This window comes from Curcuma longa, chromosome 1, assembly GCF_044706935.1.
Source record: "Curcuma longa cultivar G26 ecotype Majalengka, Jawa Barat chromosome 1, ITB_CL_G26_1.1, whole genome shotgun sequence".
Taxonomy (NCBI): Eukaryota; Viridiplantae; Streptophyta; class Magnoliopsida; order Zingiberales; family Zingiberaceae; genus Curcuma; species Curcuma longa.
The window spans coordinates 19,828,790-19,855,535 of NC_133861.1; the positions used below are offsets into that span (position 1 = coordinate 19,828,790).

At 36.7% G+C, this 26,746-nt stretch overlaps 4 protein-coding genes and 2 long non-coding RNA genes across 8 annotated transcripts; 3 read left to right on the forward strand and 3 right to left on the reverse strand.

Annotated features, from left to right (window-relative positions):
• Window positions 1–115: 115 nt before the first annotated feature.
• On the forward strand, window positions 116–4,829 carry LOC141841178 (uncharacterized). 3 transcript variants are annotated; one of them, XR_012602784.1, is made up of 8 exons: window positions 116–275; window positions 728–860; window positions 986–1,089; window positions 2,755–2,926; window positions 3,037–3,177; window positions 3,245–4,272; window positions 4,497–4,628; window positions 4,659–4,829. XR_012602784.1 is itself a non-coding variant. In XM_074729319.1 (7 exons), the coding sequence occupies exons 1-6, from the start codon at window positions 226–228 to the stop codon at window positions 4,259–4,261; spliced, it is 1,617 nt and encodes a 538-aa protein (XP_074585420.1). In that variant the 5' UTR covers window positions 116–225; the 3' UTR covers window positions 4,262–4,272; window positions 4,497–4,829. The 3 variants fall into 3 exon arrangements, 2 of the variants coding, with proteins under 2 accessions (XP_074585420.1, XP_074585413.1); XM_074729319.1 differs by having other exon boundaries at window positions 4,497–4,829; XM_074729312.1 differs by lacking the exons at window positions 4,497–4,628; window positions 4,659–4,829 and having other exon boundaries at window positions 3,245–4,418.
• Window positions 4,830–7,085: 2,256 nt separating this feature from the next.
• Window positions 7,086–10,118, reverse strand: LOC141845826 (uncharacterized). Its single transcript, XR_012603297.1, has 3 exons — window positions 9,206–10,118; window positions 8,846–8,904; window positions 7,086–7,212 (listed from the first exon to the last, which is right to left on the reverse strand). It is a non-coding gene; the product is annotated as an uncharacterized LOC141845826 (long non-coding RNA).
• A 917-nt stretch (window positions 10,119–11,035) lies between these two features.
• Window positions 11,036–14,805, reverse strand: LOC141832701 (shikimate kinase 3, chloroplastic-like). The gene is made up of 10 exons (XM_074720146.1): window positions 14,267–14,805; window positions 13,262–13,326; window positions 13,109–13,163; window positions 12,956–13,028; window positions 12,763–12,850; window positions 12,415–12,497; window positions 12,202–12,331; window positions 11,848–11,926; window positions 11,465–11,529; window positions 11,036–11,367 (listed from the first exon to the last, which is right to left on the reverse strand). Exons 1-10 carry the CDS (start codon window positions 14,484–14,486, stop codon window positions 11,281–11,283), a joined length of 945 nt encoding a protein of 314 aa, XP_074576247.1. The 5' UTR covers window positions 14,487–14,805; the 3' UTR covers window positions 11,036–11,280.
• Window positions 14,806–17,524: 2,719 nt separating this feature from the next.
• On the forward strand, window positions 17,525–17,952 carry LOC141834941 (transcription factor ILI5-like). The gene is made up of 2 exons (XM_074722339.1): window positions 17,525–17,635; window positions 17,710–17,952. Exons 1-2 carry the CDS (start codon window positions 17,534–17,536, stop codon window positions 17,863–17,865), a joined length of 258 nt encoding a protein of 85 aa, XP_074578440.1. The 5' UTR covers window positions 17,525–17,533; the 3' UTR covers window positions 17,866–17,952.
• A 212-nt stretch (window positions 17,953–18,164) lies between these two features.
• LOC141834949 (uncharacterized) lies at window positions 18,165–22,225 on the reverse strand. Its single transcript, XR_012602354.1, has 4 exons — window positions 22,122–22,225; window positions 20,153–20,278; window positions 18,732–18,968; window positions 18,165–18,566 (listed from the first exon to the last, which is right to left on the reverse strand). It is a non-coding gene; the product is annotated as an uncharacterized LOC141834949 (long non-coding RNA).
• A 1,535-nt stretch (window positions 22,226–23,760) lies between these two features.
• LOC141845244 (extracellular ribonuclease LE-like) lies at window positions 23,761–24,983 on the forward strand. Its single transcript, XM_074733310.1, has 4 exons — window positions 23,761–23,927; window positions 24,049–24,204; window positions 24,483–24,681; window positions 24,760–24,983. The coding sequence occupies exons 1-4, from the start codon at window positions 23,820–23,822 to the stop codon at window positions 24,981–24,983; spliced, it is 687 nt and encodes a 228-aa protein (XP_074589411.1). The 5' UTR covers window positions 23,761–23,819.
• Window positions 24,984–26,746: the final 1,763 nt, after the last annotated feature.

The following is a 26,746-nucleotide window of genomic DNA, read 5'->3' on the forward strand; positions in this document are numbered from 1 at the left end:
TCTGCCGTTCATCTACGTCTCCGCATGTCACATTCGACGGTCTTGATGAATCCAACCCCCGCATGCGGAGATAAATATCACCGGCCGCGGTCGGAAAGCCGCGATTGAACTGCCCCTCTCTCCTTTTCTTGTAAGCTGTAAGCAGGTAGGGTTCGATCTCCCGAGGGCGGTGGTGATCATTGGATCTGATCGAAAGCTGCGGTTTCTGAGGATCGCCGAATCGCTATGTCGATGCTCGACGCTTTCTTCAACAAGGGTTCCAGAGCGGCGAAATGGTAAGAAGCTCATCATCCATCAACTCCCCGATCGCCTCTTGGCTCTCGGTTTCTTGTTTCTTGATTTGTATGATACCCCCCTCTTGATTCTTTGCGAGTGCTGAGAAATTTTGTCGCAGAAGATTTCTGGCTCTCGGTTTCTTGTTTCTTGATTTGTATGATACCCCCCTCTTGATTCTTTGCGAGCGCTGATAAATTTTGTAGCAGAAGATTTCTGGTTTCTCCATCTTCTTCGTGGCGGCATCTGGGTGGTTTATAATCTTGTTTTTCTAGGAAAACTCGTTCTTTTTCGTGTGTTTTTTTTTTGTAAGATGATGAAAACGAAACTGGATCTTCTGGATGTGATTATAGAGAAACCAGAGTTGAGCGTTCTTTGGTAACATAATGCGCTGGAAGGTCTTTTTGATCGAAGCTAATTCATGTCTCTGATTGTTATCCGTTTTATGTCTCAGTAAAACTCTGTTGAAATTGACGATTCCAAGAATAAAGTTGCTGCGGAATCGAAGAGAAATTCAACTGAAGCAGATGAGGAAGGATATTGCCAAGCTTCTTGAGAATGGTCAAGAAGCCACTGCTCGGATTCGGGTATGATTTGAAGGGAAAAAAAAATCTTCTTAGGTCTAAGAGTCTGATAGCACGTATGTTTTCGTCGGTCCTATGTTTGTTCGAGGTTCCATAGACTGACAAACAAGTAAATCTTTTCTTGAAAGGTAGAGCACATAATCCGTGAGGAGAACATCATGGCGGCACAGGAGATCCTTGAGCTGTTCTGCGAGCTAATCACTGTCCGGCTTCCAATAATAGAAACACAGAGGTACATTTAGCGCTAATCACACTCTTGTGTGCACCGTGATTCTATACATATGCACGATATTTTGGTATTGAACATTTTCCTTCCAACATTGAATCTCACTATCACACTCTAGTGTGTACCATGATTGTATTCCTATTCTTGACATTTTGTTATTGAACATTTGCCTTCCAACATCATGTCTCACAAGGGATTTTTAGTTTGACATGTGTTTGAATTCCATAACCTGAAAGATTTTGTTCCTGTTTCAGTGAACACTTATCTTCGTATGTTCCACACATAATGATATTCAGCTAGCTCTAAGAAACATGTGCCCTCCTTTCCTCCACACATTAAATTTTACCTCCGTTTTCAAATATCTTTTAAGAGTTTTAAAATAGTGGAAATACTCCTTGGACTTTTAAAACTCTTGTCATTTCATCTTTTGATCATTGACACTATTAATTTATCTAATAGAACAATGGCATAGAGGGAATGCCATGTTTGTGTAAAATCACTTTTCTATTAAGTAATTTTGTTAACTGTTAACCATGAGATGACAAGGGTTTGAAAATTCTGTAAGGTATTTAAATGATTTGAAAGCTCTGGAGGGACATTTCTGAAAGAGGGTACACTCAGGAGGGCTTCCTGTCTGTTTATCTCTGTTACACTGGTTACAACAGCAAGATGAAGGTTACTATGGGGTCAAACCCTACCATGGTTTCTTTTATCCAATTTGAAAACTACCCCTACAACACAACTAGTGAAACCAAAAGCAATCCAATCTGTTTCAATTGCTACTATCAAACTATGCTTAGGTACTGAACTATATCTCTGCACATTAGTTGCTATATACAGCTTACCTGACAAGGCAACTGTAAATTATTATAACTTTTGATATCTCTTTTCCCGTAACATTTTCTCTAACTATTTAAGGAATTGTCATTCGACCATGTTGCCTTCAGTTGTAGCCCAAAACATCGTTCTTATGTTAGATTTCAATTCCAGATGTTGATTGTGGCATACTCTATTTAAAACACCAACTTCTAATAATTGTTACTCCTATGTCATCAAAACTTTTTGATGATATCATGGTTTGTCTTACCACTTGGATCCAAATTGAAACATCATTATCCATGTTCATCTACCCTTGACTTTGGATTTAATTACATGAACTATGATTTCATCTTCTTTTTGAAAGAAAAAGAATATACCTGAACAATAGTCTATATATAGGAGGCATATATTTGTGTTTATTTATACTTAATTATCCTACTTTTATCACATGAATAATGCGTTCATCATGTTTGCCTTTCTATTTCAATTATTTATCTAAATTCTATCCTTTATATACAGTTTGTTTTTCTGAACACAGTTTCCCTTATCCAATATCATTAGTTTCTATTAATCTCCTTGAGTGTTCTCTCGAATTGTTATTTTGGATTTTAGAGAAGTTTGAGTGTCATTATCTTAAATAGCTTGAAAGAATCCTTAATTTTACTTAGTAAAAAAATGTTTAGTTCACCCTTTGGTTATATGTTTCTGAAGGATTCAAACTAAAAGCAGGAACTGTTTGTCTGTTAGTCAAATCTATATTTGTTTACGTGAACACTGTCCAAAATTTTCCAATTATTTGCTTACTGCTTGTCCCTTTATGAACATTGAATTGTGTACTTTGCCAATTTTTAGAGAATGCCCTTTAGACTTGAAAGAAGCAATCTCCAGCATCTGCTTTGCGGCACCAAGATCTGCAGATTTGCCAGAACTTATGCAGGTGCAAATGTTTTTCGCTGCCAAATATGGCAAGGAATTTGTCACTGCAGCAACTGAACTATTGCCTGATTGTGGAGTTAATCGTCAGGTAATGCTTACAGAGAAACATTATATGTTGATTCTACTGGAGCAAAATCTTCTTGGGGTAAACTGGAAAAAGAGTACACTTAGCAATATCCATCTTGATGTTTCATACAGATAATTGAACTGCTGTCAATTCGTGCTCCCTCGGTGGAATCAAAACTCAAATTGTTAAAGGAAATTGCTGAAGAACATGAGGTAGATTGGGATCCATCTGCCACTGAAACTGAGTTCTTAAAGCCGCACGAGGATTTATTGGTAAGACAAGGCTATTGCATTTTGAAATTACCTAATATTGAGGAACTAATATCTATCTTCTCATCAGAATGGACCACCTCAGTTCATGAATGGTTCTTCTCTGCCTCTTCCACCACAGAAACATATTGCATTATCTTCTGCTACTGTTAATGAGACTAATATCAAACCGGATTCGGATGAAGAATTTGATTTATTGGGTCTTCCCGAAGTACCAAAGGATTCAGTTCGAGCAGTATTTGATGGTCCATTGACCACGGAGGATGATCCTGACCTACAATCTTCCACACATGATAGTGGCATCAATAAACATGAGCTTAACAAGTCCATTCCAAAAGAGGATTTGCCATATGCTCCACCTATGGAACATGCAGTCAATAGTGATCCATCCGTTGCATCCCTAGAGAATCCTCATCTTGAAAATAAAAAGTTCATTCCATTTGTTACTCCACCCTCATTTCCTTCTTTTGTGGAATCCTTAAAGCAAAATGATCGTGCAACCCAGCCAGTACCATCATCTGCCGATTTGCCATCAAAGCAAAGTGAGCCTGATCTTTCTATTCCACCATTGCCTTCATTTCAAGAGCATCTGGATCTAAATGCGCAAACATCGTCTACGAAGCAGAGTGACCCAATTTCTTCTGCCTCACTTTCTGCAAATAAGATGGAGATACATTTCTCCCTTCTGCGGAACAAAAGTGAGATAAGGGCAGATTTACAGGATGTCTTAGCAGCTGCACAGTCAGCTGCTGAAACAGCTGAACGTGCGGCAGTAGCTGCCCGTGCAGCTGCAAATCTTGTGCAGGTAAAAATTAGTGAACTTGTTGCGAAGAGCAGCAGCGAAACATCAGAGAGCAGTCTAAATGAGCTTCCTGAAGCTAAATTCCAACAATATTCTTTTGGACGCAATGACACTATTGCTGCTTATGATGAAGAAGGGAAAATTGAATCACCGACTATTCATTCTGGTGAAACCCTACCATCTTCACATGTGCCACAGCGCTTGCCTTCACTAGAGGATGATCCATACTTCTCATACCCCAACTTATTCTCATCAAAAGATGCTGATGTCAATACTTCTACTTAGGTTAATCCAAGGTTTGTTGATCTGCTACTCCTATGTATCATCCTGGCACTATTTCGTATCTTTGATTTGTTATGCTGTGATGAAATGTTCATGTCTCCCATGTTGCATTTTGTGCACAAGAAATAAAGTTATGCAATGTATTGCAATTAGTGTGTTATTATTTGAGCTTTTCTCAGTATAGTTGAAAGAGTCCGTTAAGGTATGTAATACAAGTCATCCTATTTTAATCATGCAGTTGAATCTATAGTTCAAGCTGAAGTATATCAGTTGGATGCAGTTGAAAACTTGTTTGATCCTGACTCAAAGGGTTGCTTGCTCCCGTGGAAGGGAGTTTTGAATGTTTCTCAGGACGCTTTCGTGAAAAGAGGTGTTTCTCAGGACGCTTTCGTGAAAAGAGGTAATGCTTATTTTTTTGGGGTAAAAAAGCGTAAGAGATCAGTGCCATGTCTCCAAAAGATGATAGATGAAAGATTGTCACCTTCAAATAACGAAGTGGCTAAAATACCCGTCTTATTGTTAGTGGCCGTTTCTACAGCTTCTCTAACCGTGATTTTTTCTCTAGCTTCAGCATTAATAGATTTTATCTTTCATCATTTTATCAATTGATGTTTTGCGATGAGAACAAGGGTATTTTTTTAAAATTCGTGGTTTTACTGCTTTTGAGTTTTGATCAATTTTAGACTGAAGGCAACTTGGTGTGATTTTAAATCCGATAATTTGACCCTGATATTCCTTTTTGTTTCTCATCAAATGAATGGCATAAGAGAAGAAAAATCAATACGACGAATTTCTAAAAATCACGTAAAAAAACGTCTTCATGCAAAATATTTTAATTAAAGTACAGCCCTCAAATTAGAACTCTTTTTTTTAATTTAGGAAACATATAATCAATATATAGCATTATATTGAGATGAATTTTGCAGTTATAGTTAATTATAATTTTTTGATTTATTTTTTTTTATAGATGATCGTAAAATCACAGCCGTGTAAAGCTGCTGAAATGGCAGAAGAAGAAATTGATTTTGCCAATACATCTCTGTTAGAAAGTAGAAGAATATATACTATTTTACTAGAGTACTAACATCTGCCCTAGTTTCTGTTTGCCATTATTTTCTAATTGTGGAGAATCAACCACTCCTTGTATTCTCGAACTTAAATGCGATCCAATGTTCTACCGTGCATCCAGAAGATACAGTTGTAGTCCCACAGACATAATCGAATAGGAGTACGAATTCATACTCCAATTGTAGCTCAAAAAATAACATTGACATTAAGAACACCCAAGCTTACAAAACATCTTTATTTTAGATGGTGGTAGAATCAGAAATGAGTTGCTCAAAACATAACATCTTTATTTTAATATTAAATTAATAATATTAATGATGATAATAAATTGATAATATATAAAAAATAAATATAATTTATTTATAATTTTTTAAATTTAAAATAAACTTATATATTTTTAATAAAATAATTCATTAAAATAGTTTATTAAATTAATAAATATAATTTATTAATTTTATTTTTTAAAATTTAAAATAAATTTATATATATTAATACAATAATTTTATTAAATAATTTTAATCAAATAATTTATTAAATTAATAAATATAATTCATTAATTTTATTTTAATAAAATAATTTTAAAATAATTATTTAATAAATAATTTATTAAATTAGTAAATATAATTCTTTAATTTTATTTTTTAAAATTTAAAATAAATATATAATTTATTAAAATAATTATTTTAATAAAATAATTTATTAAATTAATAAATATAATTCAATAATTTTTTTAAATTTAAAATAAATTATTTTTTGAAATTTACATATATTTAAATTAAAATTTATTAAATTAATTAATTATATTTCAATTAAATTTTATAATATATTTCAATTGATTTATAATTATAAAAAAAATATTAATCTTTAAAATTATAAAAAAACTTATGTTGTCAAACTAATCACATTTTTGAATTATAACTTAATTAATGATGTGGTGGTCATACTGTGTTATTTAAAAATTAATCATAATCTAAATTAAATAAAATTATCATTAATAATCTTGAATAGATAATCAAGTTATCAATGATAATTTCCAATCAAATGCCCTGTAAAGGATAAAAATAAATTTAATCACCAATTATTAACAAGCAAAATTTATAGTGGAGGTGTACTTGCCACTGTTTTAGTTTTTTTTTAAGGTTGTTGCTATATTACCTCGAATTCAACTTTCTTATCTTCTGACAGTGCATCCTTTTTAATAAGATTGTCAGTGAACTCCTGGAAGTATTTGAATGTACCAATGGAGAGCTGAGGTTTCTATAAGTGTACAATAGCTAATGGAATAAGAGCTGTCAACTAGCAACAACTCCAATATTACATATCCTAACAAGGCATACAATCCCAAAAAAGAGTAGAGAAAGGGCAATTAAGATTTTCAAGGAAATAGTCATATTGCTTAATATGCTCAACCTTCAGCAGCTCTGCATAATGAGACCCATTTTATACTGTTATGAAAACCTACAATTCTTTAGAACAAAAGATCACAAATACATAACGTTAGTTATGAACATATGATGGCCACTTGGCAGTGCAAGATTTACCGAGAGAACATTAATGACATATAGCATAAAACCACTTGGCAGTGCAAGATTTACCGAAAGTATGATCGACAAGCATTATAAATCTACAATTTAAACCACTTGACATTTTCAGATTGCATAAAACCTAGGGGACAAATACTAATGTAAATTTCAACAGTTAGTCAATACATAGACAAAGATCACAATGGAGTGAAGAAGGAAAAAAAAGAAAGGGATGATAGAAGGGTTGGGGATGGTGTATGTAGATAAGGGTGTCGATAGGCGTGTCCAAGTTGGCATGGCTAGAATTGTGTTGGGCATGACCTGAGACAATGCCACCAAAGTCCAACAAGTCTTGTGTTGTCCCTGAGACCGCCCATTTGGTCAGAAATTAAATAATTTATAAAATAATAATGTATTATAAAACAATATTAATAAAAAATCTAGAATGCTAAAGTAATAAATTCTTAAATATTTTTTTTAAATAAACAAGTTAATAATTTTTTTAAAGATGAAATTCTATATAGATTTTTTAAAAAGAAATATGTATGGTTCATGCCAGGTCCACTCATGTGTCATGCTTGACACTATTTGAGTTGTGTCAAGCCTAGAAAGCAATGAAGTTTTTAATATAATCATAGGTGGAGAAAAAAATGCATGAATATGAGAGTACAGGGGAAAAGAATAAAGAGAAGCAAATGTAAAACAAGAAGAAATGATAAGTTTAGAATAATCCCACTAACCCACCCGATAATACCAGTATTCAGACATTTCGTGCACAAAATAGCAGGTCAAATTACATAAATACATGTATTGAAAAGCAAAATGTAGCAACCTTCTCTGTGTGCATGCCATTGTAAATATTTGACTCCTCAATTTACCAATCTATCCTAGACTGAGAAAAAGAAGATAAAAATCAGCTACCTGTCTTCCTTATAATGGAAGATGAGATCAGCTTGGAAATTAACCACCGAAAAATATGGAATCAAAGGGGGAAAAATAGCATATATGGATCACTTAGAGGTATATATGGAACCCATTCCATTTTAATTGTCATCGTGGGGATTACTACTTCTTCTTTCTCCCTTTGAACAGATTTTACACCAATCATATCAGACGGTGGAATTGGAGAATCCACATATAGAAGAAAACAATAGCAAAATGACAAAACAGTTTAATTAGCAAGACAGAAATTAAAGCAAATGCCCAAAACATCTCCATCCTCATCATCATTACCAAATCATGTTTAACCATACTATTTGAGGTAGGCTAGACTTAATAACCAAAACAATTATAAATAAAAGAATGAAAATATAATGTATGCCAATAATATGCAAGAAGTCACATAATAAAATGTTAAGTTTACAGAAAATTAAGTTAGCACTAAAGAAGTAGAATGACAATTATCATGAAATAATGCATCTCGAGGGGTAACAAAGAACTATGATCTACATTATATGAGGATAGACAAACTTATATAACAATTTGAAGGTGCAAATTTGTGTCATTTTATCCCACTAATCAAAGTAAATCTCAACTATTTCCTTACCAGTCAATCAAAGCAAACTTTATATAATCGAAACTGATCACCAGATGTAGATGTATTCAGCATGGTAATTGATCAGACCTGATTAGACACGATGCATTGGATATATTGCTATATGATGTTAAAACAAGATAAATAATTCCATTTATGTGCAAATTGTGTGAATTATAGGAATGTTTTCAAATAGAATCATCGAGTGATAAAGAATCCGCACAAATCTCTATTTCATTTTTTATCCTATTAAACTACCTTCCAATCATATCTTCTACCATTATCTGACAACTTCACATTGACCGGACACCCAAACCATGGTAAATCTTCCTAGTACAATTTTAGATATCACACATGAAGAGCAGTATAGTGGGGCTTCAGCATCCAATACAACCATATCCTTGTCTTTCTCAACTATTGAGGCATTATTACATAACAACAATGTAGTCTGAGTCAACTTACAGCCACCACGATGGAAATAAGCGCAACTTTCTCTTCATCATTTGCATTTAGCATTTGAGCTGCAAAAGGAAAAATATAAATCAACCAAACGGGATGATTTGAACTGTACAATATATGAGACTCAACACAAAAAAATAAATACTAGATCAAAAAGTAATGTAGCACAAAATACATACTGAAAGATGATTCAGAAATTATCAAATGGACTATGCCACAAGTAAACTTGATCTAAGTGGAGAGGAGAATCTCAACCCTTAGCTAACTATACTATAACTACCAAAAAAATTCTGAACATGTCGACCAATAAAAAACAATGACAAGTTACCAAATATAAGTCAATTAAAGCAATCAAAGAAATACCCTCCGTGCTGCCAAACATGTAGGCTGTCTTCCCGTGAAGCTCTCCTCCCTCATCTCATGTACCCCGTACACCGAAGTGGAATACGGATAACTATAAGGGCATATTATGTTAGGCATCAAGAACACACAAAAACAAACCTCCGTGGAAAGAAAAAGTAGCGCAAAATACATACCGAAAGATGATTCAGAAATTACCAAATGGACTATGCCACAGGTGAAATTGATCTAAGTGGAAAGGAGAATCTCAACCCTTAACTAACTATACTATAAATACTAAAAATTATGAACATGTCGACAATAAAAAAAACAATGACAAGTTACCAAATATAAGTCAATTAAAGCAATCAAAGAAATACCCTCCGTGCTGCCAAACATGTAGGCTGTCTTCCCGTGAAGCTCTCCTGCCTCATCACATGCACACCGTGCACCGAAGTGGAATACGGATGGCTATAAGGACATGAATCAAGAAAATACAAGAACAAACCTCTAAAATTGAAAATCACCAATTTATCTCGCGAAGTTTATCCACATTATCCCACTGTCGAAAGAAAATGCTGTAATATCTCAAAAGTGCATATAATAGAAGTGATACATCAAATTCTACAGGAGCTCTAGCATCTTTCATACGAGTGAGCCCCGAAATTGTACAAAGAAATCGTTTTCGGATATGGCTTGCAAAAAAAATAAAAAATTTAAGCACAAATTAAAAAGCGATGGGAAAGAACCTCGGTTCAAACTGGAAAAGCTGCTTGCCAAATATCTTCTTGCATATAGAAACATAATCAACGAAGATAAAGATACTGCGGAGGTTTAGAAATGAAGCGACCAGTTTCCCCCTACCTAACCAAAAAGGAGAAGTTGAATTAAAGCTAAAACAAGATCGAAGCAAGAGCGATCAAGAATCTTTTAAGATAAATAAAGTCAAGATAAAGATACTGCCGAGGTTTAGAAATGAAGCAGACTGCGGAGGTTTAGTCCCCCCTACCCAACCAAAAAGGAGAAGTTGAATTAAAGCTAAAACAAGATCGAAGCAAGAGCGATCAAGATCTTTTAAGAGAAATAATCAGTCTGCGGATTCGGCGCATTGGCACGCCTCCTTTTGGCGCCGGTCCTCTTCGGCTCCTTCTGAATCTTGTCCTGCAACTTGCTCAGGCCGTCGAGGGTGTTGCCTTCCTCCCTCTTTTTGCATCAAGAAGAAGCCTCCCTCTCCTTCGATGCCGCCGCCGCCTTTCGCTTCGCCATATCCGATGACCATTGCGGAGATGAAGATCGGGCTGGCGCGATCGATCGAGGACGAATTGGAAGTTAGACGCCGAAATCTGAGCGTTAGACGAACGGGGACTCGATCCGAAATTTGAACAAGAAAACGAGTTGGCGTGTCGGTGCGAGTCCTTATAGCGTAGGGCGTAGTGTGGGGAGCAGGCCGATTTTATGGGCTCGAGGCCCAATTTCAATTTGTTTATCGTTCGAGATTGAACCGGTTGTGTTGTACCGGTCTGCTTGAACCAATTCATTGGTTAGATTGGTCAGCCTCTGCTGCTGTTACGCGGAGCTTACAAGTGCCAACCGAAACATGGCACGGGCCCAAATACAGGTGGAAGCTTATTGGGCCGAAAAAAATTTCTAAACAATTTACCATAAAAATTACAAAATAATTAAATGGACATTTGAATATAAACTTATTTTCAAAACTATTAATATATTTATATATAATATTAGCATTCAAAACATTTAAACAATCAAAGTTGATTTAATTAACAATTGATATTATCATAGTTGAAAGAATCATACAGTTTTTGAAAAAAAAAGGCTTGTTAAAATATGCCGACAGATCGAAATATTGTTGATTAGAGATTATTCTGATTACATCATATCGAGTGTCAAAACACTTACAATGAATTTCGAAGTAGACACAAACCCTCAAGATGTATTTGGAGTACAAGGTTTTTGTTTGAGACTATACACACTTAGAGATTTAACCGATCGAGGATGTTTTTGAATGAAACAAATAATCATGTACTGAGAAAACAAGTTTCACGAATTACAAGTTTTCCATGGTGAAACATAAATCTCAATCAATCTCTTCTTGTGCCTGTGAAATTATAGCGGTTACTCGAAACATATGCATCGTTGATAACATAGTTCTCAATCTGCATTAGTGCCTGTAAAACAGTGAAAGGATGTAGTGAGGCATCGCTTGATTGTTCAGAGTAGAGGGAAGAGCCCAGTGACAAGTTCATTTGGAGGATTGATTTATACCTCAAAAGCAATATCGGTTGGTGTGAGTGCTGAGACATCTCCATGCCCCTTTTTAGCTGCCATCTCTGCAAAATGTGTGAAGGAAAAAAAATTATTCCTTTGAATTATGACTCCACTACAAGTATTTGTAATGTTATTGGTCGTAGATGACAATAAGGGTTAAATTCTTGCTACAAGCGGGAGTTTCATTCACTGGCAGAAATAAAACAGTACTAGTTTCCTGCCAAGAGAATACCTGACACAAATCCTGCAACCTTACGAAGATGAACAGAAGAAACTCAAATTTTTCAGTGCAAGGAAACTAATAGATGCATGATACTTGCAACAAAATGTTGCGTCAAATAGAAAACAAGTGGAAACATAACAGCTGCATCAAGGCTTACCTCCGAGGGAGACTCTTGCATCGGCATTCGCATATGCCTCACCCCTTTCTTCAAATAGAGAAGTAAGCTTTGCTAAGGCCTGTGAAAATTTCCTTTTAGCTGCCACCTTACCATCGTAGACCATGCATTCACGTTTTGTAACATTTTTTTTCTTAATGAATATCTTAATATGATAGGAGAGAAAGTAGAGATGTGAGTTATGTGGAGATTGTCAGGGAGAGCAATGGCTTTTCATGGTGTGAGTGTGGAGGAGATGGTACGAGGTATCACAAAGATGGTGAGTCATGGGATATGCATATTAACTAAAAATAAAATAAAAAACAAGAGATGACTATTCAGTAAGGAAAAGGTTACCTTGGAGTAAGGATCGCCTGGTTCATAATGCAGAAGAGGGCGAGAATCAGTACCTACAGCAGCAATCCGCCTAGCGAGAGCTTCTAGAGGAACATCCAGCCAGACTGATATCCCATGCTTCATATATTTCCTAGCAATTGAATCTGCAATACTCAGTTCATATGTCTTCCATAAAAAATTTATTAACAGAGTTATGCACGTCCAATGTTTTACCAGTTAATAGGACGAATAACAGCTCCACCACCAGTTGCAACTACCAAACGACTCATTGAAGATAAATCCTTTAGGACCTCACTCTGAAGTATGGAAATAGAATCATTAAGGAGTAATCCCACTGTTACAGATTTTTTGAACAAAAAAATCCTGGAAGTTGGAACCGACCAACAATTTACTCTAATTTCGAAAGATGAAGAGATAAATAAAGACAATCAACAAATTATAAGTCTTTTTAGTAATACTAACAATTATGGCTTGATGAATTCCATCGACACATTTAACAGAAATCACCAATATAACAAGCATGATATAACAATTGAAATGCACATAATAGGTGGCAATTACCTCATTGTCCCTGAAGAAGGCTTCACTGTACTGCTTAAATATCTGGACAACTGAAGATACACCAACTGCTTGTTCGACCAATTTGTCACTTAACCAAGATAAGCATAGAGTATTAAATAAAATAGTCACAGACAATGCTCTACTTTCGTCAATTGATGGAAAATGTGGAGTATAAAAAAAAACAAAAGTAAACCTGTCAAAGAATGAATAACATAGAACTTCTGATAAGATCTTTCCTACTGTAGTCTTACCTGAACCCATCATTCCTGTGAACAAGTAAAAAAAATTTGAACAGTCATACAGCGATTACTATTCAGCCATTTTTGCTCACACAAAAGAGACTTACCAACTAGATAGATACAACGCTCATTCAAATAAGGGAGAACTTCTTTTGATTTCCTCTGAAATAAGATAAATAAAAGGATCAAACAGATGGTGTATAAGAGCCAACACAGATAAAAAGTCATTTTACTTGGAGATAACAATAATAAAAACATACCTTAAGTAAGAGAGCTTCATCAAATGAGTTGTGGTAGTTCTCTGTGCCTCTTTGACTGAAATGATCTGTAAGTAATTACCAAATGAATATGAGTATGTCAAAAAATCAATTAGGAAATATTTGTATACAATAAGTGCAAATAAGACAATGATTTCACCAATATAATGTTATATTATTGCAACGCTTATAAGTTCAAGTCAGATGAAGTCACAGTAGGACATCCTCTCTCTTAGTAGAAAGGGAAGGAAATTTGATCCTGCTCAGAAAAACTAAACAAAGTTTACCAAATACAGTTCAAGGTTGAAGAAAGGATACTCTACATAAGTACATAAACATAGCAAAAGTCTATGCATAATCAACCAACGGTATACTTATAGACTTGATGGTGGAGATTGAGCTAATCCTGCTTAAGTTGGGATTCTTAAAAATCATTTATCAATCAATCTTCCACATTTTCAATGTATCATGATCTCTGTCAAAACAACAAAAGTAGTTTGAGCAAATGCACATAAGATCATCTTGCCATTTCATACATATCCTGTGAACTCACTTGGCTGAAAAAGATTTTGAATCGTCCATCTATTGACACCCTCCTAAGACATCCTATATAAAACTCCTAGTAGAATCATAGGATCAACTAATACATAGACTTTTGTTAGGCTCTTGGCCTTGTATTCTCTCTGAAAATAACAAGGAGCAAATAGTAACCAAATTGGTTAAGATTTATGTTTGATACCATGTTAGAGGAAATGAAACTAAACGTTATTCTATGTGAACATTTCTTATTTGAGATGCATAACGTTATTACTGAATCCCAAATAATAATAATAATTACAAAAAACTGCAGATTGACGTCAAAAGGCGAAGAACATTTGATTCAGAGCAATGGATTTAAAAGCTACATGATGAAAACTATCTCCTATCTGCACCAGAAGGTCTACAACTAATTCAACACTTAATATCAAAGAAATATGGGGAAAAAATAAGGGTTGGGGGAAAACTCACCTTTGGGCTTCTTATAACAACAAGAAACCTTGAGCTCGACGTGGCCAGATCGAACAGAGGCTCCGGTATCCCTCCGGTTACCAAATTTAACCATAGAAGACCTTCGCTCCTCTCTGTATGGGTCCTGAAACCTCGAAGAACCCCCACTACTTCTCCGTCCTTTAGCCTCCGAACCGACCCAAGAGCAGGGTTGCAGACCCAAAACCGCACCTACCTCCATCGCCGCGAAGCTACCCAAGATGGAAAGATCCTTCCTTTTCCCCTCTCTAATCTCGATTCATCCAATCCTTACGAGGACGATCGACTGGCACTACTCAGCGCCGCGCCAAACTCGATAGGAACAAATCACGCTAATTCGGCAGCTTCAAGCTCGATAAAAGCTACCCTGGTGAGATCGGATCGAGATGGTGGATAAATTATAGGATCAACGTCCGACCATGAACCGTCGGCCGGGGAGCTCCACCGCGCGGCCAAGGCAAATGGTACGTGAACGGCGCAGGATAAGAGGTGGAAAAAAAAGGGTCGGTCGCTCTGTGGACATCGCCGCGCAATCTATTGGAGTAAATTTCCTTTCACCCCAAAGTTTAGATTTTTCTTACAATGTTTTTTAAGAGTTTTAAAAATTGTGAAAATACCCTCAAAATTGTGTATTTTAATCACTATAATGATTTACCCTTAGTCCTCCAGAAAAGCTAGCAGTGGAAATTTTGATGAATTTGAAAATCTGAGAGGTATTATAAAAAAAATAAGGTAAAAGGAGTAAAATGGAAAAGAAAAAAAAACTCTTCAAGAGAAAGTTGTATGTGGTTGGTGAGAGCCTGAGAGTGGTGGTGGTGGACTGGTGGTCACATCTACCGGCCAACTATTCTGCCACCTCAACAAAAGGGTTGGTTAAGGTTTCTGACTGGAAACGGATCTTGCTTATCGAGCAATCCACTAATCGCTTTTCATAATCATTAAGAAAGCGACACTATTTGGATATCTATATTGAATGGTAATTTTCATTTTATTCACTAAAATATTTTGAATGGTAATAATGTTTATGCTTAGATTTTATGTCTTAGCCTGGATAAAAAACCCTCTCGATGAGCAAAAGGAAGAAAATTATGAATCACTTTTCCTCAATGAGGTGGCTCAGATTGATATTCTACCAAGATACAAGGAGCCCATCTGACTTCTTCGTTGATACGCTTCGGTTTTCACGAGGTTTCAAGAACAAATAAAAGATGAATATTTTTAGAATTCGAATCTAGATGAATATTTTAAGAAGTATGCTCCTCAAAAAGCTATCCTGAATTTGACGAAGCATGCTGGCGTAGCAGATCTCCATAACAAGAGGACCACTAGATCTTGCAGTGGTCCTCGCAGAAGATTTCGCAGCACTTGTGTTATTTAATCCCCAAGCCCCATTGCCCTGCTTCAGTAAAGTCTCTGTTTTTTCTTTTCTTTTTTTTTTTTCACTTATTCAATATTTTCCCTGTTATGTTTTCTTTTTTCTTTCCTGTCGGAGCGTTTTTCAGATTTATAGGAAGATATTAAGTTTTCGATAAGATACGAGTTGATCTTTTAAAATTTGCAGAAGTAACAAACATTAACTGCACAGGCGTGCATTTCCTTGTGACTTACATAAATTATGTCATAAAAATAAGCTTAAAGTAGGATCATGAACCAACAAAGAGACGAGCGCTGTGACCCAGGGAATTGATGGGTCAAACCTGGCAGCCAAAGGGATTGACCGGATCAGAGAAATTGGACAAGTCAACAAAGATGTATACTATTCCTATCGATCGGATTAAAAGGAATTCTAATGAAATATTATATATATATATATTTTACAAATATATATATATATATATATAATAAACAAAGAACTCATTCAATTGGTCGTGCATTGGATTGAATGCGCCTTTTGAAAGATGAAACTAATAAAAAGAAAAACATGCAGTTATATATGTCCTATCTATCAATTTATTTGATCGGGCGGGCGGGGCGGCCGGCCAATTGACTTTGTCACGTTTTTATATATAGTTCTACTTAGCTTTCTACTAGTCCGACTGGTCAGATACATATCCAATCCAATCCAATCCAATTGATGACGAAAACAAAACATAATTATTAATTCACCGACCTAGCTGTCTAATATCGACGCTCATCCACCAACCCAAAAAAACGCGTGAGCAGACCAGAGAACGACCATACACACCACCGCGGCCGCTCTCTCCAGGCACACACCCTGTGATGAGTTCGCTGCATGGCCTGCCCAGACACTTGATCGTATTTATATTTCTATGACAAAGGCATGTGGACTTGTTGGATGCAATTTATATCGAGTCATGTGGAGCTAGGGATCAGAGGTAGGACTAGTACTAGTACTAGTGCACAGGACAAAAGACAGACATGATAATATGATATGTGTGCGTACATATACCTCAGCTCGATGTTTATTGTCTCTCCAATGGTCGCGTGGAATCCAAATAGGGGTGGTCTCCTTCCTGTTCCATTGGAATTCATCACCTCACATGATGATGAGTGGATGTCGACCAGGGCCTGCCTGAATTCTGCACAGTGCTAGTAATGACAATTAAGATGGAAACCAGTACTCATGCACCATGTGATTTGTGGCTAGCTAGTTGTGAACCCAAAAGTTTGACTTGGTTACGTAGGACTTTTCCAAAGGGCCGTATTGTCTTGGGGAACCACCTCACATGATCTCCTTAATGGCACATGGCCCGCACGGCCAGCTCGATTGGGGGGTCGCTACATCTTAACTAATTATCTCTTGCTTGCATGTTAATTATTCTTCCATGCATGATTGGATCATAAACATATATATATATATAGATTCAAATTCTTCGCTAAAGAAAGCCACAAGACTTGATCGTCCCAGCTAAAGGATGCTTGGAGGCCTTGAATTGCCTATAGTCTCGATTCTCGAACTATTTCTAAAGGCTATAACACCCCAGCAGCAAGAGCACTATATTAACAAGTTTCGGACAGATTAATGGTCTTTTCGTCTACTACAAAATTAATTGAAGTGAGATAGGCAAGCATTATTTTATCGGACACAGAAACGTGTCGAGTAGGGAGTCCGTGGGGACAGCGGAGAAGGTTGTGCCCTATTGGCTTGGAAGCTGCGTAGGATGGTGGGGTAGGACAAGGGACAGCAAGTGGACATCAGAACCTCCCTTGCCTGCTCTTCCATCCCCTATAATACACAGTACTCCACTTTTCCTTCTCCCACACACTCACTACTACTAGAGATTGAGGATGTCGAGCAGAAGGACCAGAGACGCAGAGCAAGAGATCAATGATCTCATCGCCAAGCTTCAGTCTCTTCTCCCGGAGACCCGCCGCCGAGGCGCCGGCCGGGTAAGCAAGCACCCGTAATCTCACCTCAGAAACGCTACATTGACGACGGTTAACTGACCTCGTGTTTTGCGCAGGCATCAGCAGCAAAGTTACTGAAGGAGACATGCAGCTACATCAGGAGCCTGAACAGGGAAGTGGACGACCTCAGCGGCCGGCTCTCCGCGCTCATGGAGACCATGGACAGCAACAGCGTCGAGGCCGAGATCATACGGAGCCTGCTCCATTCTTGATTGAGATATCATGTATACAGCTCAAGTTAATTCGCCTCGTTTCAACTTTCTTATCTAAACTCGGAAGTCTGCTCCATTCTTGATTGAGATATCATGTATACAGCTCAAGTTAATTCGCCTCGTTTCAACTTTCTTATCTAAACTCGGAAGTCTACGTTTTGCGTAGATAGTTTACGTACCTCTGTTCTGAGCTTAGGTTGTTCAGGCTCGAGTTGTTTTCCCCTGCAGACAACCGGCCTTCACACCTGGTTAAGAAACAGTGATGCATGTAATCGACATTTGGATTATACATTGATATTTTATCCGGAGCAAGTTCTATCCCCATAATGAAGAATGCCTTGTTTATTGGCAAACACCAGCATAGCACAGAGTCACAATCTCTAGTCGTTAAGTGTATGGTCTACATTCCTCAGGGACTTCCACTACTGTATCGGTATTAAATTGCCACAGCCACAGTCTCTATCTCTAGGTGTTGAGTACATGGTCTAAAATCCTCCAGTTCTGCCCTTATCTCTTAGGTCGTGATGACTTGCCACTTGAACAATTGCCAATGCCAACTTTTATTAAATGTATACAACAACTACGCGCTCATTTTTAATGGCAGTCGAGTTTTGAATAGTTAAGAAAAGAGGACCTTGCATGTGGCATTTGCCAGCTTCTTCTGACTAACTGTAGCTTGAGAAAGAAACTTCTTTGCTTGCCTGAAAATTACAAAGATATACTGATTAGATCGCAAGTATTGTGATCCAAGGTGGAAAAAAAAAATTTAGGGATGTGACGTGAGAATGGGTTGCAGCCTTATCACTTAATAGAAGATCGTTATTGATGTTGCCCATTGGTAAGCACATTTAATTTGTTCTACTCACCCAATCAATTTGGCTCGTTAGGCTTCAACCCAAATCCATTTGACTTGCCATCCACGAAAGTCATCTAAGCCTCCATCCACTCGGTTTACTCCACTTTTGACCCATAAAATGTGTTTACTCTTTCCATAACGGAAGACTTCTCCTCGTTAACCCATCCCATATCAAAGGCATTTTTGCTACAGTTAACCACAAAAGATCCACATCCGATTGCTAAGATTCTGATTTCAAAGAACCACCCTACAAAATCCAGATTATGATATAAGTCACAGGACAATTCCAATGACTTGGTAAGAATTGGTGCAGAAGGAAAAACACTATATATAGATTAACATAAACATGAAACTCCTATAGGACAAAATGAGCACAAGGTAAAAAAATATCACAAAGGGAACTATGGTAGGATACAAACTGTTCTCTTTGGACAAAAAGCTGATATAGTCCAAAAGATGTCCCAAGGATCATGAAAAATGCATATCAAATGCAACGTTCATCAACCCTCTTTAAATAAACCATACTATTTACAGCTGATCAGCTGGAACCTTTTATATTTGTTTGTACTATATTATGCTTCATGAATTATAGCATGATGCATGATTCAGTCAAAAACACAGAGAACAAAAAATATTCAATGTAATTCACGAGAAACTACTTGGTAAACAATGACATGAAGAAATAATCTGTTTATGCTCAGAAAATGGAAACTTGAATTAGTTGCATCAGGATTTCACTGCATTATGTTAATATGTCAATGCAAATTCAAGGTAAGAGTGAAGGGCGTACTACAGTAAGAAGAACTTTCAATGCCTTAAGTGCAGCTGTTTTTACAGAACTGTCATTTGGAGTTGCGACACTCTGCTTATGAGTACCATTTTGGAGTTGCATTGTGGATTCAGAAAAATGCTTTCTTTTTCGTAGGTTGTTTTGTGCCATAGCTTGATCAAATTCTACTGACAAGTGCTGATTTGATATATATGTATTGCTTGCAGGGTGATCATTTGAATCAGCTAAAGCATTATTGATTAGCTCTTGAGCAAGATACAAAGCCATTCCTGATTAAGATCAAAACTTGCAAAAAAAAAAAAAACACAGCCCAGTGCACAAAGCTCCCGTGAATGCGGGGTCCTAGAGAAGGGATCTATTGTACGCAGTCTTATTCTATTTTGCAAGAGGTTATTTTCGAGACTTGAACCCGTGAACAATTTAATCTAATCACAAGGAAATGAACAATCTACTACCAAACAAAATGCACTTAAAAATTTCCACACAAGAATGCATATGCAAGTATAAACACAGTAGTAGAAAAGTTCTATCGTTGTAATATAAATTCACAATTAGTTTCATCAGCTATTACAGATTTACTCCAGCTTAGTTTTATCATGTAAAACATACAAACCACACCAGTATGAATGGAAGCTACTTACCAGCTCCCATGGAGATTAGCAAATACTCCATCACAGAAAACAATTTTATCCTTTGAGATGGATACATCTCTCTTGGAATACTCCATCAGAATTCGTGCAACAGTGGCAGCATGTGGTATAAGCTGACTGTAATTAAATGCCAAAATTAGAGAGAGAAAAATCCAGAAAATATTATTATATTAAGGGCATACTGCTAAATTTATCCTATCATCCATTACATCACAAACTTAATGGAAAGATGAACTAGATTCTACATTTAGAAGTTACCACGGAACATGATGAGGGTGAACTATCTTATCTAGGATGATTATATGAACATCTTTACAAAACTGCATCTCATTGTACAACAATAGTCTAGCACCAGTACAAAGTTTATTCAACCAGAGATCTATATGTCTTTCATTGCATTGTCTATCAGTTCCTTGAGTTAATATTCAGCAAAGGAATGGTTAACACTCAATTCAATTTAAAAATTCAAACCAGTCAAATAAAATAATTTGACCTTTTATTAAACCAAAAAGTAATAATAATAATAATAATAACTTGACTTTGCTTTCATTAATTGAATACTAATGGATGCCCAACCTGCACAACCATCGTTGGGAATGGAAAAGTAAATTGAAACAACTGACCATCCAAGATCTTATTTTTCATAGAGAAAGTTTAGTGAATATATATATAAGATATATGGTAAAACTAAATCAGACCACAGTAGATATCATCTAATATTTAGTTATTCACAAAACAAATACATATCATATCATAGTTATTTAAGGCGTCAGACATCCAAAAACGCCTAAAAGCGCATAGGTGTTGTGGGACCAGAGGCGCTAGGCATAAGGTGAGGCGTGCACCTTATCGAAGTAAGACATTTTGGGTATAAATTTTTACAATTCAAACATATATAGGGAATTTCTGTCAAAATATCACTAACAAAATTATAGTCCATAAAATATTAAATAATAATGTAAATATATAATTCACTAACAGATAAATACGTTATACATATAATTCAAATTAAAGAAAAAACAAACTTCAAATATCTAAATCATCAAAATCTTCATCATCTTTCTCAATCATATCATTATCATCATTGCCGGATGTTTCAAGTTTCAGATTTGTATCCAACTAAATCTATAGTAGGAGTTTTATTGAAATTATATATATATATATATATATATATATATATATATATATATATATATAAAATTAAATTAATGAGATAATTTTATTAGAATTTAATTAAATCTATTTAAATTATCTCTACTATAGAAAGGAGTTGATTGAAATTATCAACTTAAACTTTGTTTAATTAAAAGTTAAATTACTTCCTGTTATGCACCTCTCGCGACCACGGGGCTCATGTGACGCCCTACCACCATGAGGGTTGGGCTTTAAAAAAAAAAAGAATTTCGCTTCAATAAGACGAGAAAAATTGCGCCATACGCATGACTCTCGCCTCTCAAAGGCGCACGCTTAAGCGCGCTTCTTTCAAACAGTGCACCTAAGTCACTACCCAAGCGCAAATGGGGCGCCTAGCCTTGCCTAGCACCTACGTGCAGTCAAACGCGTGCCTTTCACAACTATGTATCATATAATCTTTAGCTAAAACCAAAGACAGTGATTCCAACAAATTGATAGAAACCATTACCCCAACTGAGAATTGCAGCCATTTGGGACCCTCGACATGCTGCTGAATAAATGGAATACCTAACAGATATGCCCACATTCACTTCTTTCAGGACAATCACCATTGTCAAATTATCCAAAGGCCTATTAAACTTCAACGGAACTAAAATTACTACCTGAATTCATACTATGAACAGCACTAAGCAATCTGCTAGCCCCTGACAGTTAACATAAGAACCAAGAACATCAAAACAAGCTAAATACAAGCCAATTTTTGACTAATTAGCATAACATCTAAGTTTACAGGAATGGCGTAAATCTAAATGATCATCATTTATACCACGCTAGCAGCATCATGCAAAACAGAAGTGATGGCCCATTCGCCTTTTTCCTGCAAGTTTCCTAAGTAGTATAAAGCTTCGATAGCTGGAAGAGAGAAATTAAGGTGAAAAAGGAAGTTATCGAAGTTGGAAAATAGACAGCGATAGGATTCCCTTTTGGGCCAAAAAAAAAGGAAAAAAGAAAGATTACATAGAAAGTAGATGACTTCAGTGGCGGAAGAAACAACGAAAATTTGAGACTGGAGCGGAAGAGGGAATTGGGAAATGACTGTATTAGGGTTTATGAGGGAGAGACAACGAGCAGAGCACAAGCCAAGATTCATCGTCGTCGTCGGCGGCGGCGGCGGCGGATAATTATACGGTGGAAAGGAGGCGTATTACCGATTAATGACGTCGCGGGCAGCAGCGTCGCAGTCCTGAGGCGCCCCACTTGATGCTCCCTCCGCGGAAAACTCCCGCAGAAGGTGGCACGGGGCGTCGGAAGCGTGAGACAGCAGCTTAACGTGGTCGGGGCGGCTGCGGCAAGGGGCGGCGTCGGCGTGAGTGGGGAAGGGTTTAGATGGAGGGACACGAAACGCACGTAGTACAATCCAGAAGCACACTGTTGCACTTTGCAAGAAGGTCTAAACATTGCAATAATTACAAATAGATCACTGGGGCTGGATGGTAGGCTGGAAACATATGCCCTGTTTACTTGGAAGGACGGAAAGTAAATCAGTGGAAAACTTTCCTCAATAGGTATCCATCCACCGTTTATACCGCCGGCGCATCTCTCCTATCAAACAATGCATATACAACAGAACTGTTGTATGCTAAAACAAGGAAGCTCATTTCCAATAAAGGAAATCAGTAACACTGATATTCAGTGCTAAAGACGAATTTTAAATGAAAAAAAGGAAACAATACATATACAACAGCTTCAGAAGTGTTTTTTTTTTTGTAACACTGATATTCAACTGTTGGAAACAATACATATCAGCTTCTTTTTTTTTTTTGGAGTTCCTGATTTAGGTTTAGATCCCTTTGCCTGTATTTTTTGTTACTTCCTATGATTAGTCTTCAGGTACCAGATTTGAATGAAGGGTACGGAAATGATTTATTTATTTTTTTCAAACATCTGTGTGTGCTAACGTTCTTTGTGCGCTGTCCCCTCCAGCACCTTATTCTAGCAAAGGAAAAAAAACAAAGAAAGAGTGTAAACAAACTCCCTAATCGTGTTATGGACGATGCCTTCACGGCTTGTCATGGCTGATCATGACACTAGTTATTCAACAAAATAAGGAAAACAGATAAAGCACAAAAGATGGTAATGTTCAAAATTGAGGTTGAGATCCCGGGGCGTGAACGTTGCTCTGAAGGAACCAAAATGATTGCAACCTCTTCTTTCCTTTAATAATCCACATAACGCTCCTCCCATTCTCGCCAGGAAGGGGTTTAATTTTATGCTAGCGATTAAGATACAATTTAACACTCAACTTCCAAACAAGTTTCGTGTGCCAACTGTCTCATTTGGATTTGTGATCTCCTTTCTCTTATTACAATTAATTCGCACCACATTTTAAAATCTGAATTTGGCAATGTCTTAACTTATTCCTCTTAATGCAACATTAGGAATATGCTGTTCTTATGCTCCTCTTCCATGTCTGTATATAACATATTGGAGAGGCATTTTTGCAATCCAAAGGATTTGAACAACCATGACAAGCAACTCTTCTCCCCGCTCTCTTCTATTCCTCCCTCTTCTCTTGTCAACCCTATGTACCATCACAGCACAAAGCTTCGACTTCTTTTACTTTGTCCAACAGGTTATAATCACTCCGTAGCATCTTCTTTCCTTTCTCTAATCTTTTTTTCAGTAAGATTCTTTGTATTTTTTGATTGCACTAATTATACGATGATGCTGTTGATGACTAAATATGAAAACAGTGGCCTGGGTCATATTGTGACACAAGGCGAAGTTGCTGCTATCCCACCAGCGGAAAACCTGCACCCGATTTTGGCATCCATGGGTTGTGGCCTAACAACAACGACGGGTCATACCCCTCCAATTGTGATCCTGATAGCCCTTATGATCCTTCCCAGGTTCTGTGCTAAGTTCAAATTTCCTTTCATTTCTTGCCTATCATGGTTCTGTTTCCCGTTCATTTCTTTATCCTAAATTTTCTTGTCATCAAATGCATATATACTTTAGAAGGATTCAATTATTTCCTTCCCAACTTTGGTCTTATGTTTTTGGAAGTTATAATAAAGGCTACAGCCAGGCAGGGCAACTGTCCTGGCAATCTAATCACTTTCCTATTTATGTTGTTAAGGCTTTAAATTTATGTTTCGTATTGACAAACAAGAAGAAACAATTGCAGATTAGAGACTTACTAAGCAGCATGAAAGCGAACTGGCCAACCTTGGCATGCCCCAGTTCAGATGGCTCCGAATTCTGGAGCCATGAATGGGAGAAGCACGGCACCTGCTCCGAGTCCATTCTGGACCAGCATTCTTACTTCGAAACATCCCTCCAGTTGAAGAAGCAAACCAACCTTCTCCAGATCCTTGAAGATGCAGGTGATTATCCTCAATGATTAATCCATTGCAAATATGCTTTATGGCTAGTACTCACTCACCGACCATATCTGGCTGCAGGCATTCATCCAGATGGTGGATTCTACAGCCTCAAGAACATCCGCAGTGCCATCAGTGATGGAATTGGCTACACTCCTGGAATCGAGTGCAATGTGGACGAATCAGGGAACAGTCAACTATACCAAGTCTACCTGTGTGTGGACACATCAGCAGCTAACCTCATTGATTGCCCGGTCTATCCAAGGAGCAAGTGTTCATCAAGTATCGAGTTCCCTTCCTTCTGATGAGAAGCAAGCAACTTCCTGCAGCTTATTCATATGAAATAACACCTCATTGCAACAAAAGAACTAGCAAGCCTAGTTATTCCGTACTCATTCTCAAATTATTGCTAGAATAAAGGATGACAAGTTGGAAATAATCCATTGATGAATTTTTAGAACCAATACAATTTTAATTCTTCATTGTGCAAAAGAATGCCGCAGCAACTGAACTGGTTTTGTCGGAAGTGTCAGTTGTACAACAGGAAGAGGAAAAGATATAAAGGAAAATGTATTGAAATGAAGAACAAATAGCACTAAGTAGTAGTAGATAGGCAACAAAAGACTTTGTAAAAAAGATGCTCGAGAAGAGGACCCTCCTTTTAATCTCTTCACTAGAATCAAATTGCAAAAGCTTAAAAATAACACGATGGCATTAAGGATAACGCCTATCCACCAGTAAGCTTGTTTGAAAAAAGTGGGATTCTAACTCACTATGATGGGATAGTGAAACCATTTAGAGGGCACCTTTTCATTGAAATGACAAATGAAGTAACATGTTCTTTGAAGAAATATATACAAGATAAAAAACACAAGTTGATTGATGAATTGCTTTACCCTTCCCTATTTTAATCTTCAACTCATGATCTCTACTTTGAAAACCATGACAGCTTTATGATACATACAAATCCCAGCATTATGTATGAGAAATTAATGAATGTTCTATCTTTAAACACTAAGTTGGAACTAATTTCTCTAGTTGGACAAACCTTTTCTAGTGACGCGCGTGTAAATGCTTTGAAGTAAAAAAATTTAAAGTTGTACAATCAAGACAAGAGTAAACATCTCGTTGAGCTTCGCCTTCAAAATTGGACCTACAAATCATGAGTCGAAATGAACTAATACAATGAAGAATATAATGTCGATAATGAAACATCCACATCGTAATCAATTAAAGGAGCATTTGCTCAAATCCTGATATGATTATAAATCCACATTGTAATCAATCAATACAATAAAACAATTCTATTCTTCTGATTTCTTATACCGACCAATCCAATTTGCTTACACCAACCGTGGCATGAACCACCAAAACCAAGACCCATAAAAGAGGCAAAGACGAATGTGTTTGATATCTTGTACGAAAATAAATATAAAAATAAATAAAGAAGTTTGCGATCCCTTACGCAGAAATTTCCAGGTACAACTCTTAATCCCTTTTCCAATGAAAAATGTGAATATAAACACTAAAATGAGGACCCACTGTTACAACATTGAAGAGGAAGATCAAATTACTTTTATAACAATGAGATCAAAAGAGCAACTAATATCTACTAATTTACTCCACATCCATTCCCAATCTTACTGAGGAAAACAAACAAAGATGCACAGATCGTGCTACCATTTTACGAAAAATCATATAAAAAGCAGTACAGCAGCAAATTCGTGGAAACAAGAGTCGAAAACCATCAGACCAAACCAGGAGAGATGGAGAAGACGAAGATGAGGAGGAGACCGTGTACCTCTCCCGATGAGCAGCGATCGCTAGGGCGATGTGCAGCCGCGTTTTCATTTATCTCTCCTCTACTCCCCTCTCACACACGTTTTATAGTTGCTTCGATAAAGAAGATGATGCCATTTTAACCCGATCATCTCCCTTGATCGCTGTACCCGCTGAGACATCGAACGCCATAGATTTTTTTTTCTTTTTAAATCACATTTTACCTCCCATGTAAATTAATCCTTATATAATATAATTAATTGACAAATAAACTTTATTTAAATGGATT

Bases quoted from the DNA above. Each gene is read 5' to 3' on its own strand.
- LOC141834941 (XM_074722339.1), top strand. From the start codon at position 17,534: ATGTCGAGCAGAAGGACCAGAGACGCAGAGCAAGAGATCAATGATCTC. The intron at 17,636-17,709 runs GTAAGCAAGCAC...TGTTTTGCGCAG, and splicing joins GCCGCCGAGGCGCCGGCCGG to GCATCAGCAGCAAAGTTACT.
- LOC141832701 (XM_074720146.1), bottom strand. From the start codon at position 14,486: ATGGAGGTAGGTGCGGTTTTGGGTCTGCAACCCTGCTCTTGGGTCGGT. The intron at 13,029-13,108 runs GTAAGTCTCTTT...ACTTGTTCACAG, and splicing joins GCGTTGTATCTATCTAGTTG to GAATGATGGGTTCAGGTAAG. The intron at 12,498-12,762 runs GTAATTGCCACC...TCCATACTTCAG, and splicing joins CCTTCTTCAGGGACAATGAG to AGTGAGGTCCTAAAGGATTT.
- LOC141841178 (XM_074729319.1), top strand. From the start codon at position 226: ATGTCGATGCTCGACGCTTTCTTCAACAAGGGTTCCAGAGCGGCGAAA. The intron at 861-985 runs GTATGATTTGAA...TTTTCTTGAAAG, and splicing joins AAGCCACTGCTCGGATTCGG to GTAGAGCACATAATCCGTGA. The intron at 3,178-3,244 runs GTAAGACAAGGC...TCTTCTCATCAG, and splicing joins AGCCGCACGAGGATTTATTG to AATGGACCACCTCAGTTCAT.
- LOC141845244 (XM_074733310.1), top strand. From the start codon at position 23,820: ATGACAAGCAACTCTTCTCCCCGCTCTCTTCTATTCCTCCCTCTTCTC. The intron at 23,928-24,048 runs GTTATAATCACT...ATATGAAAACAG, and splicing joins TCTTTTACTTTGTCCAACAG to TGGCCTGGGTCATATTGTGA. The intron at 24,205-24,482 runs GTTCTGTGCTAA...AAACAATTGCAG, and splicing joins GCCCTTATGATCCTTCCCAG to ATTAGAGACTTACTAAGCAG.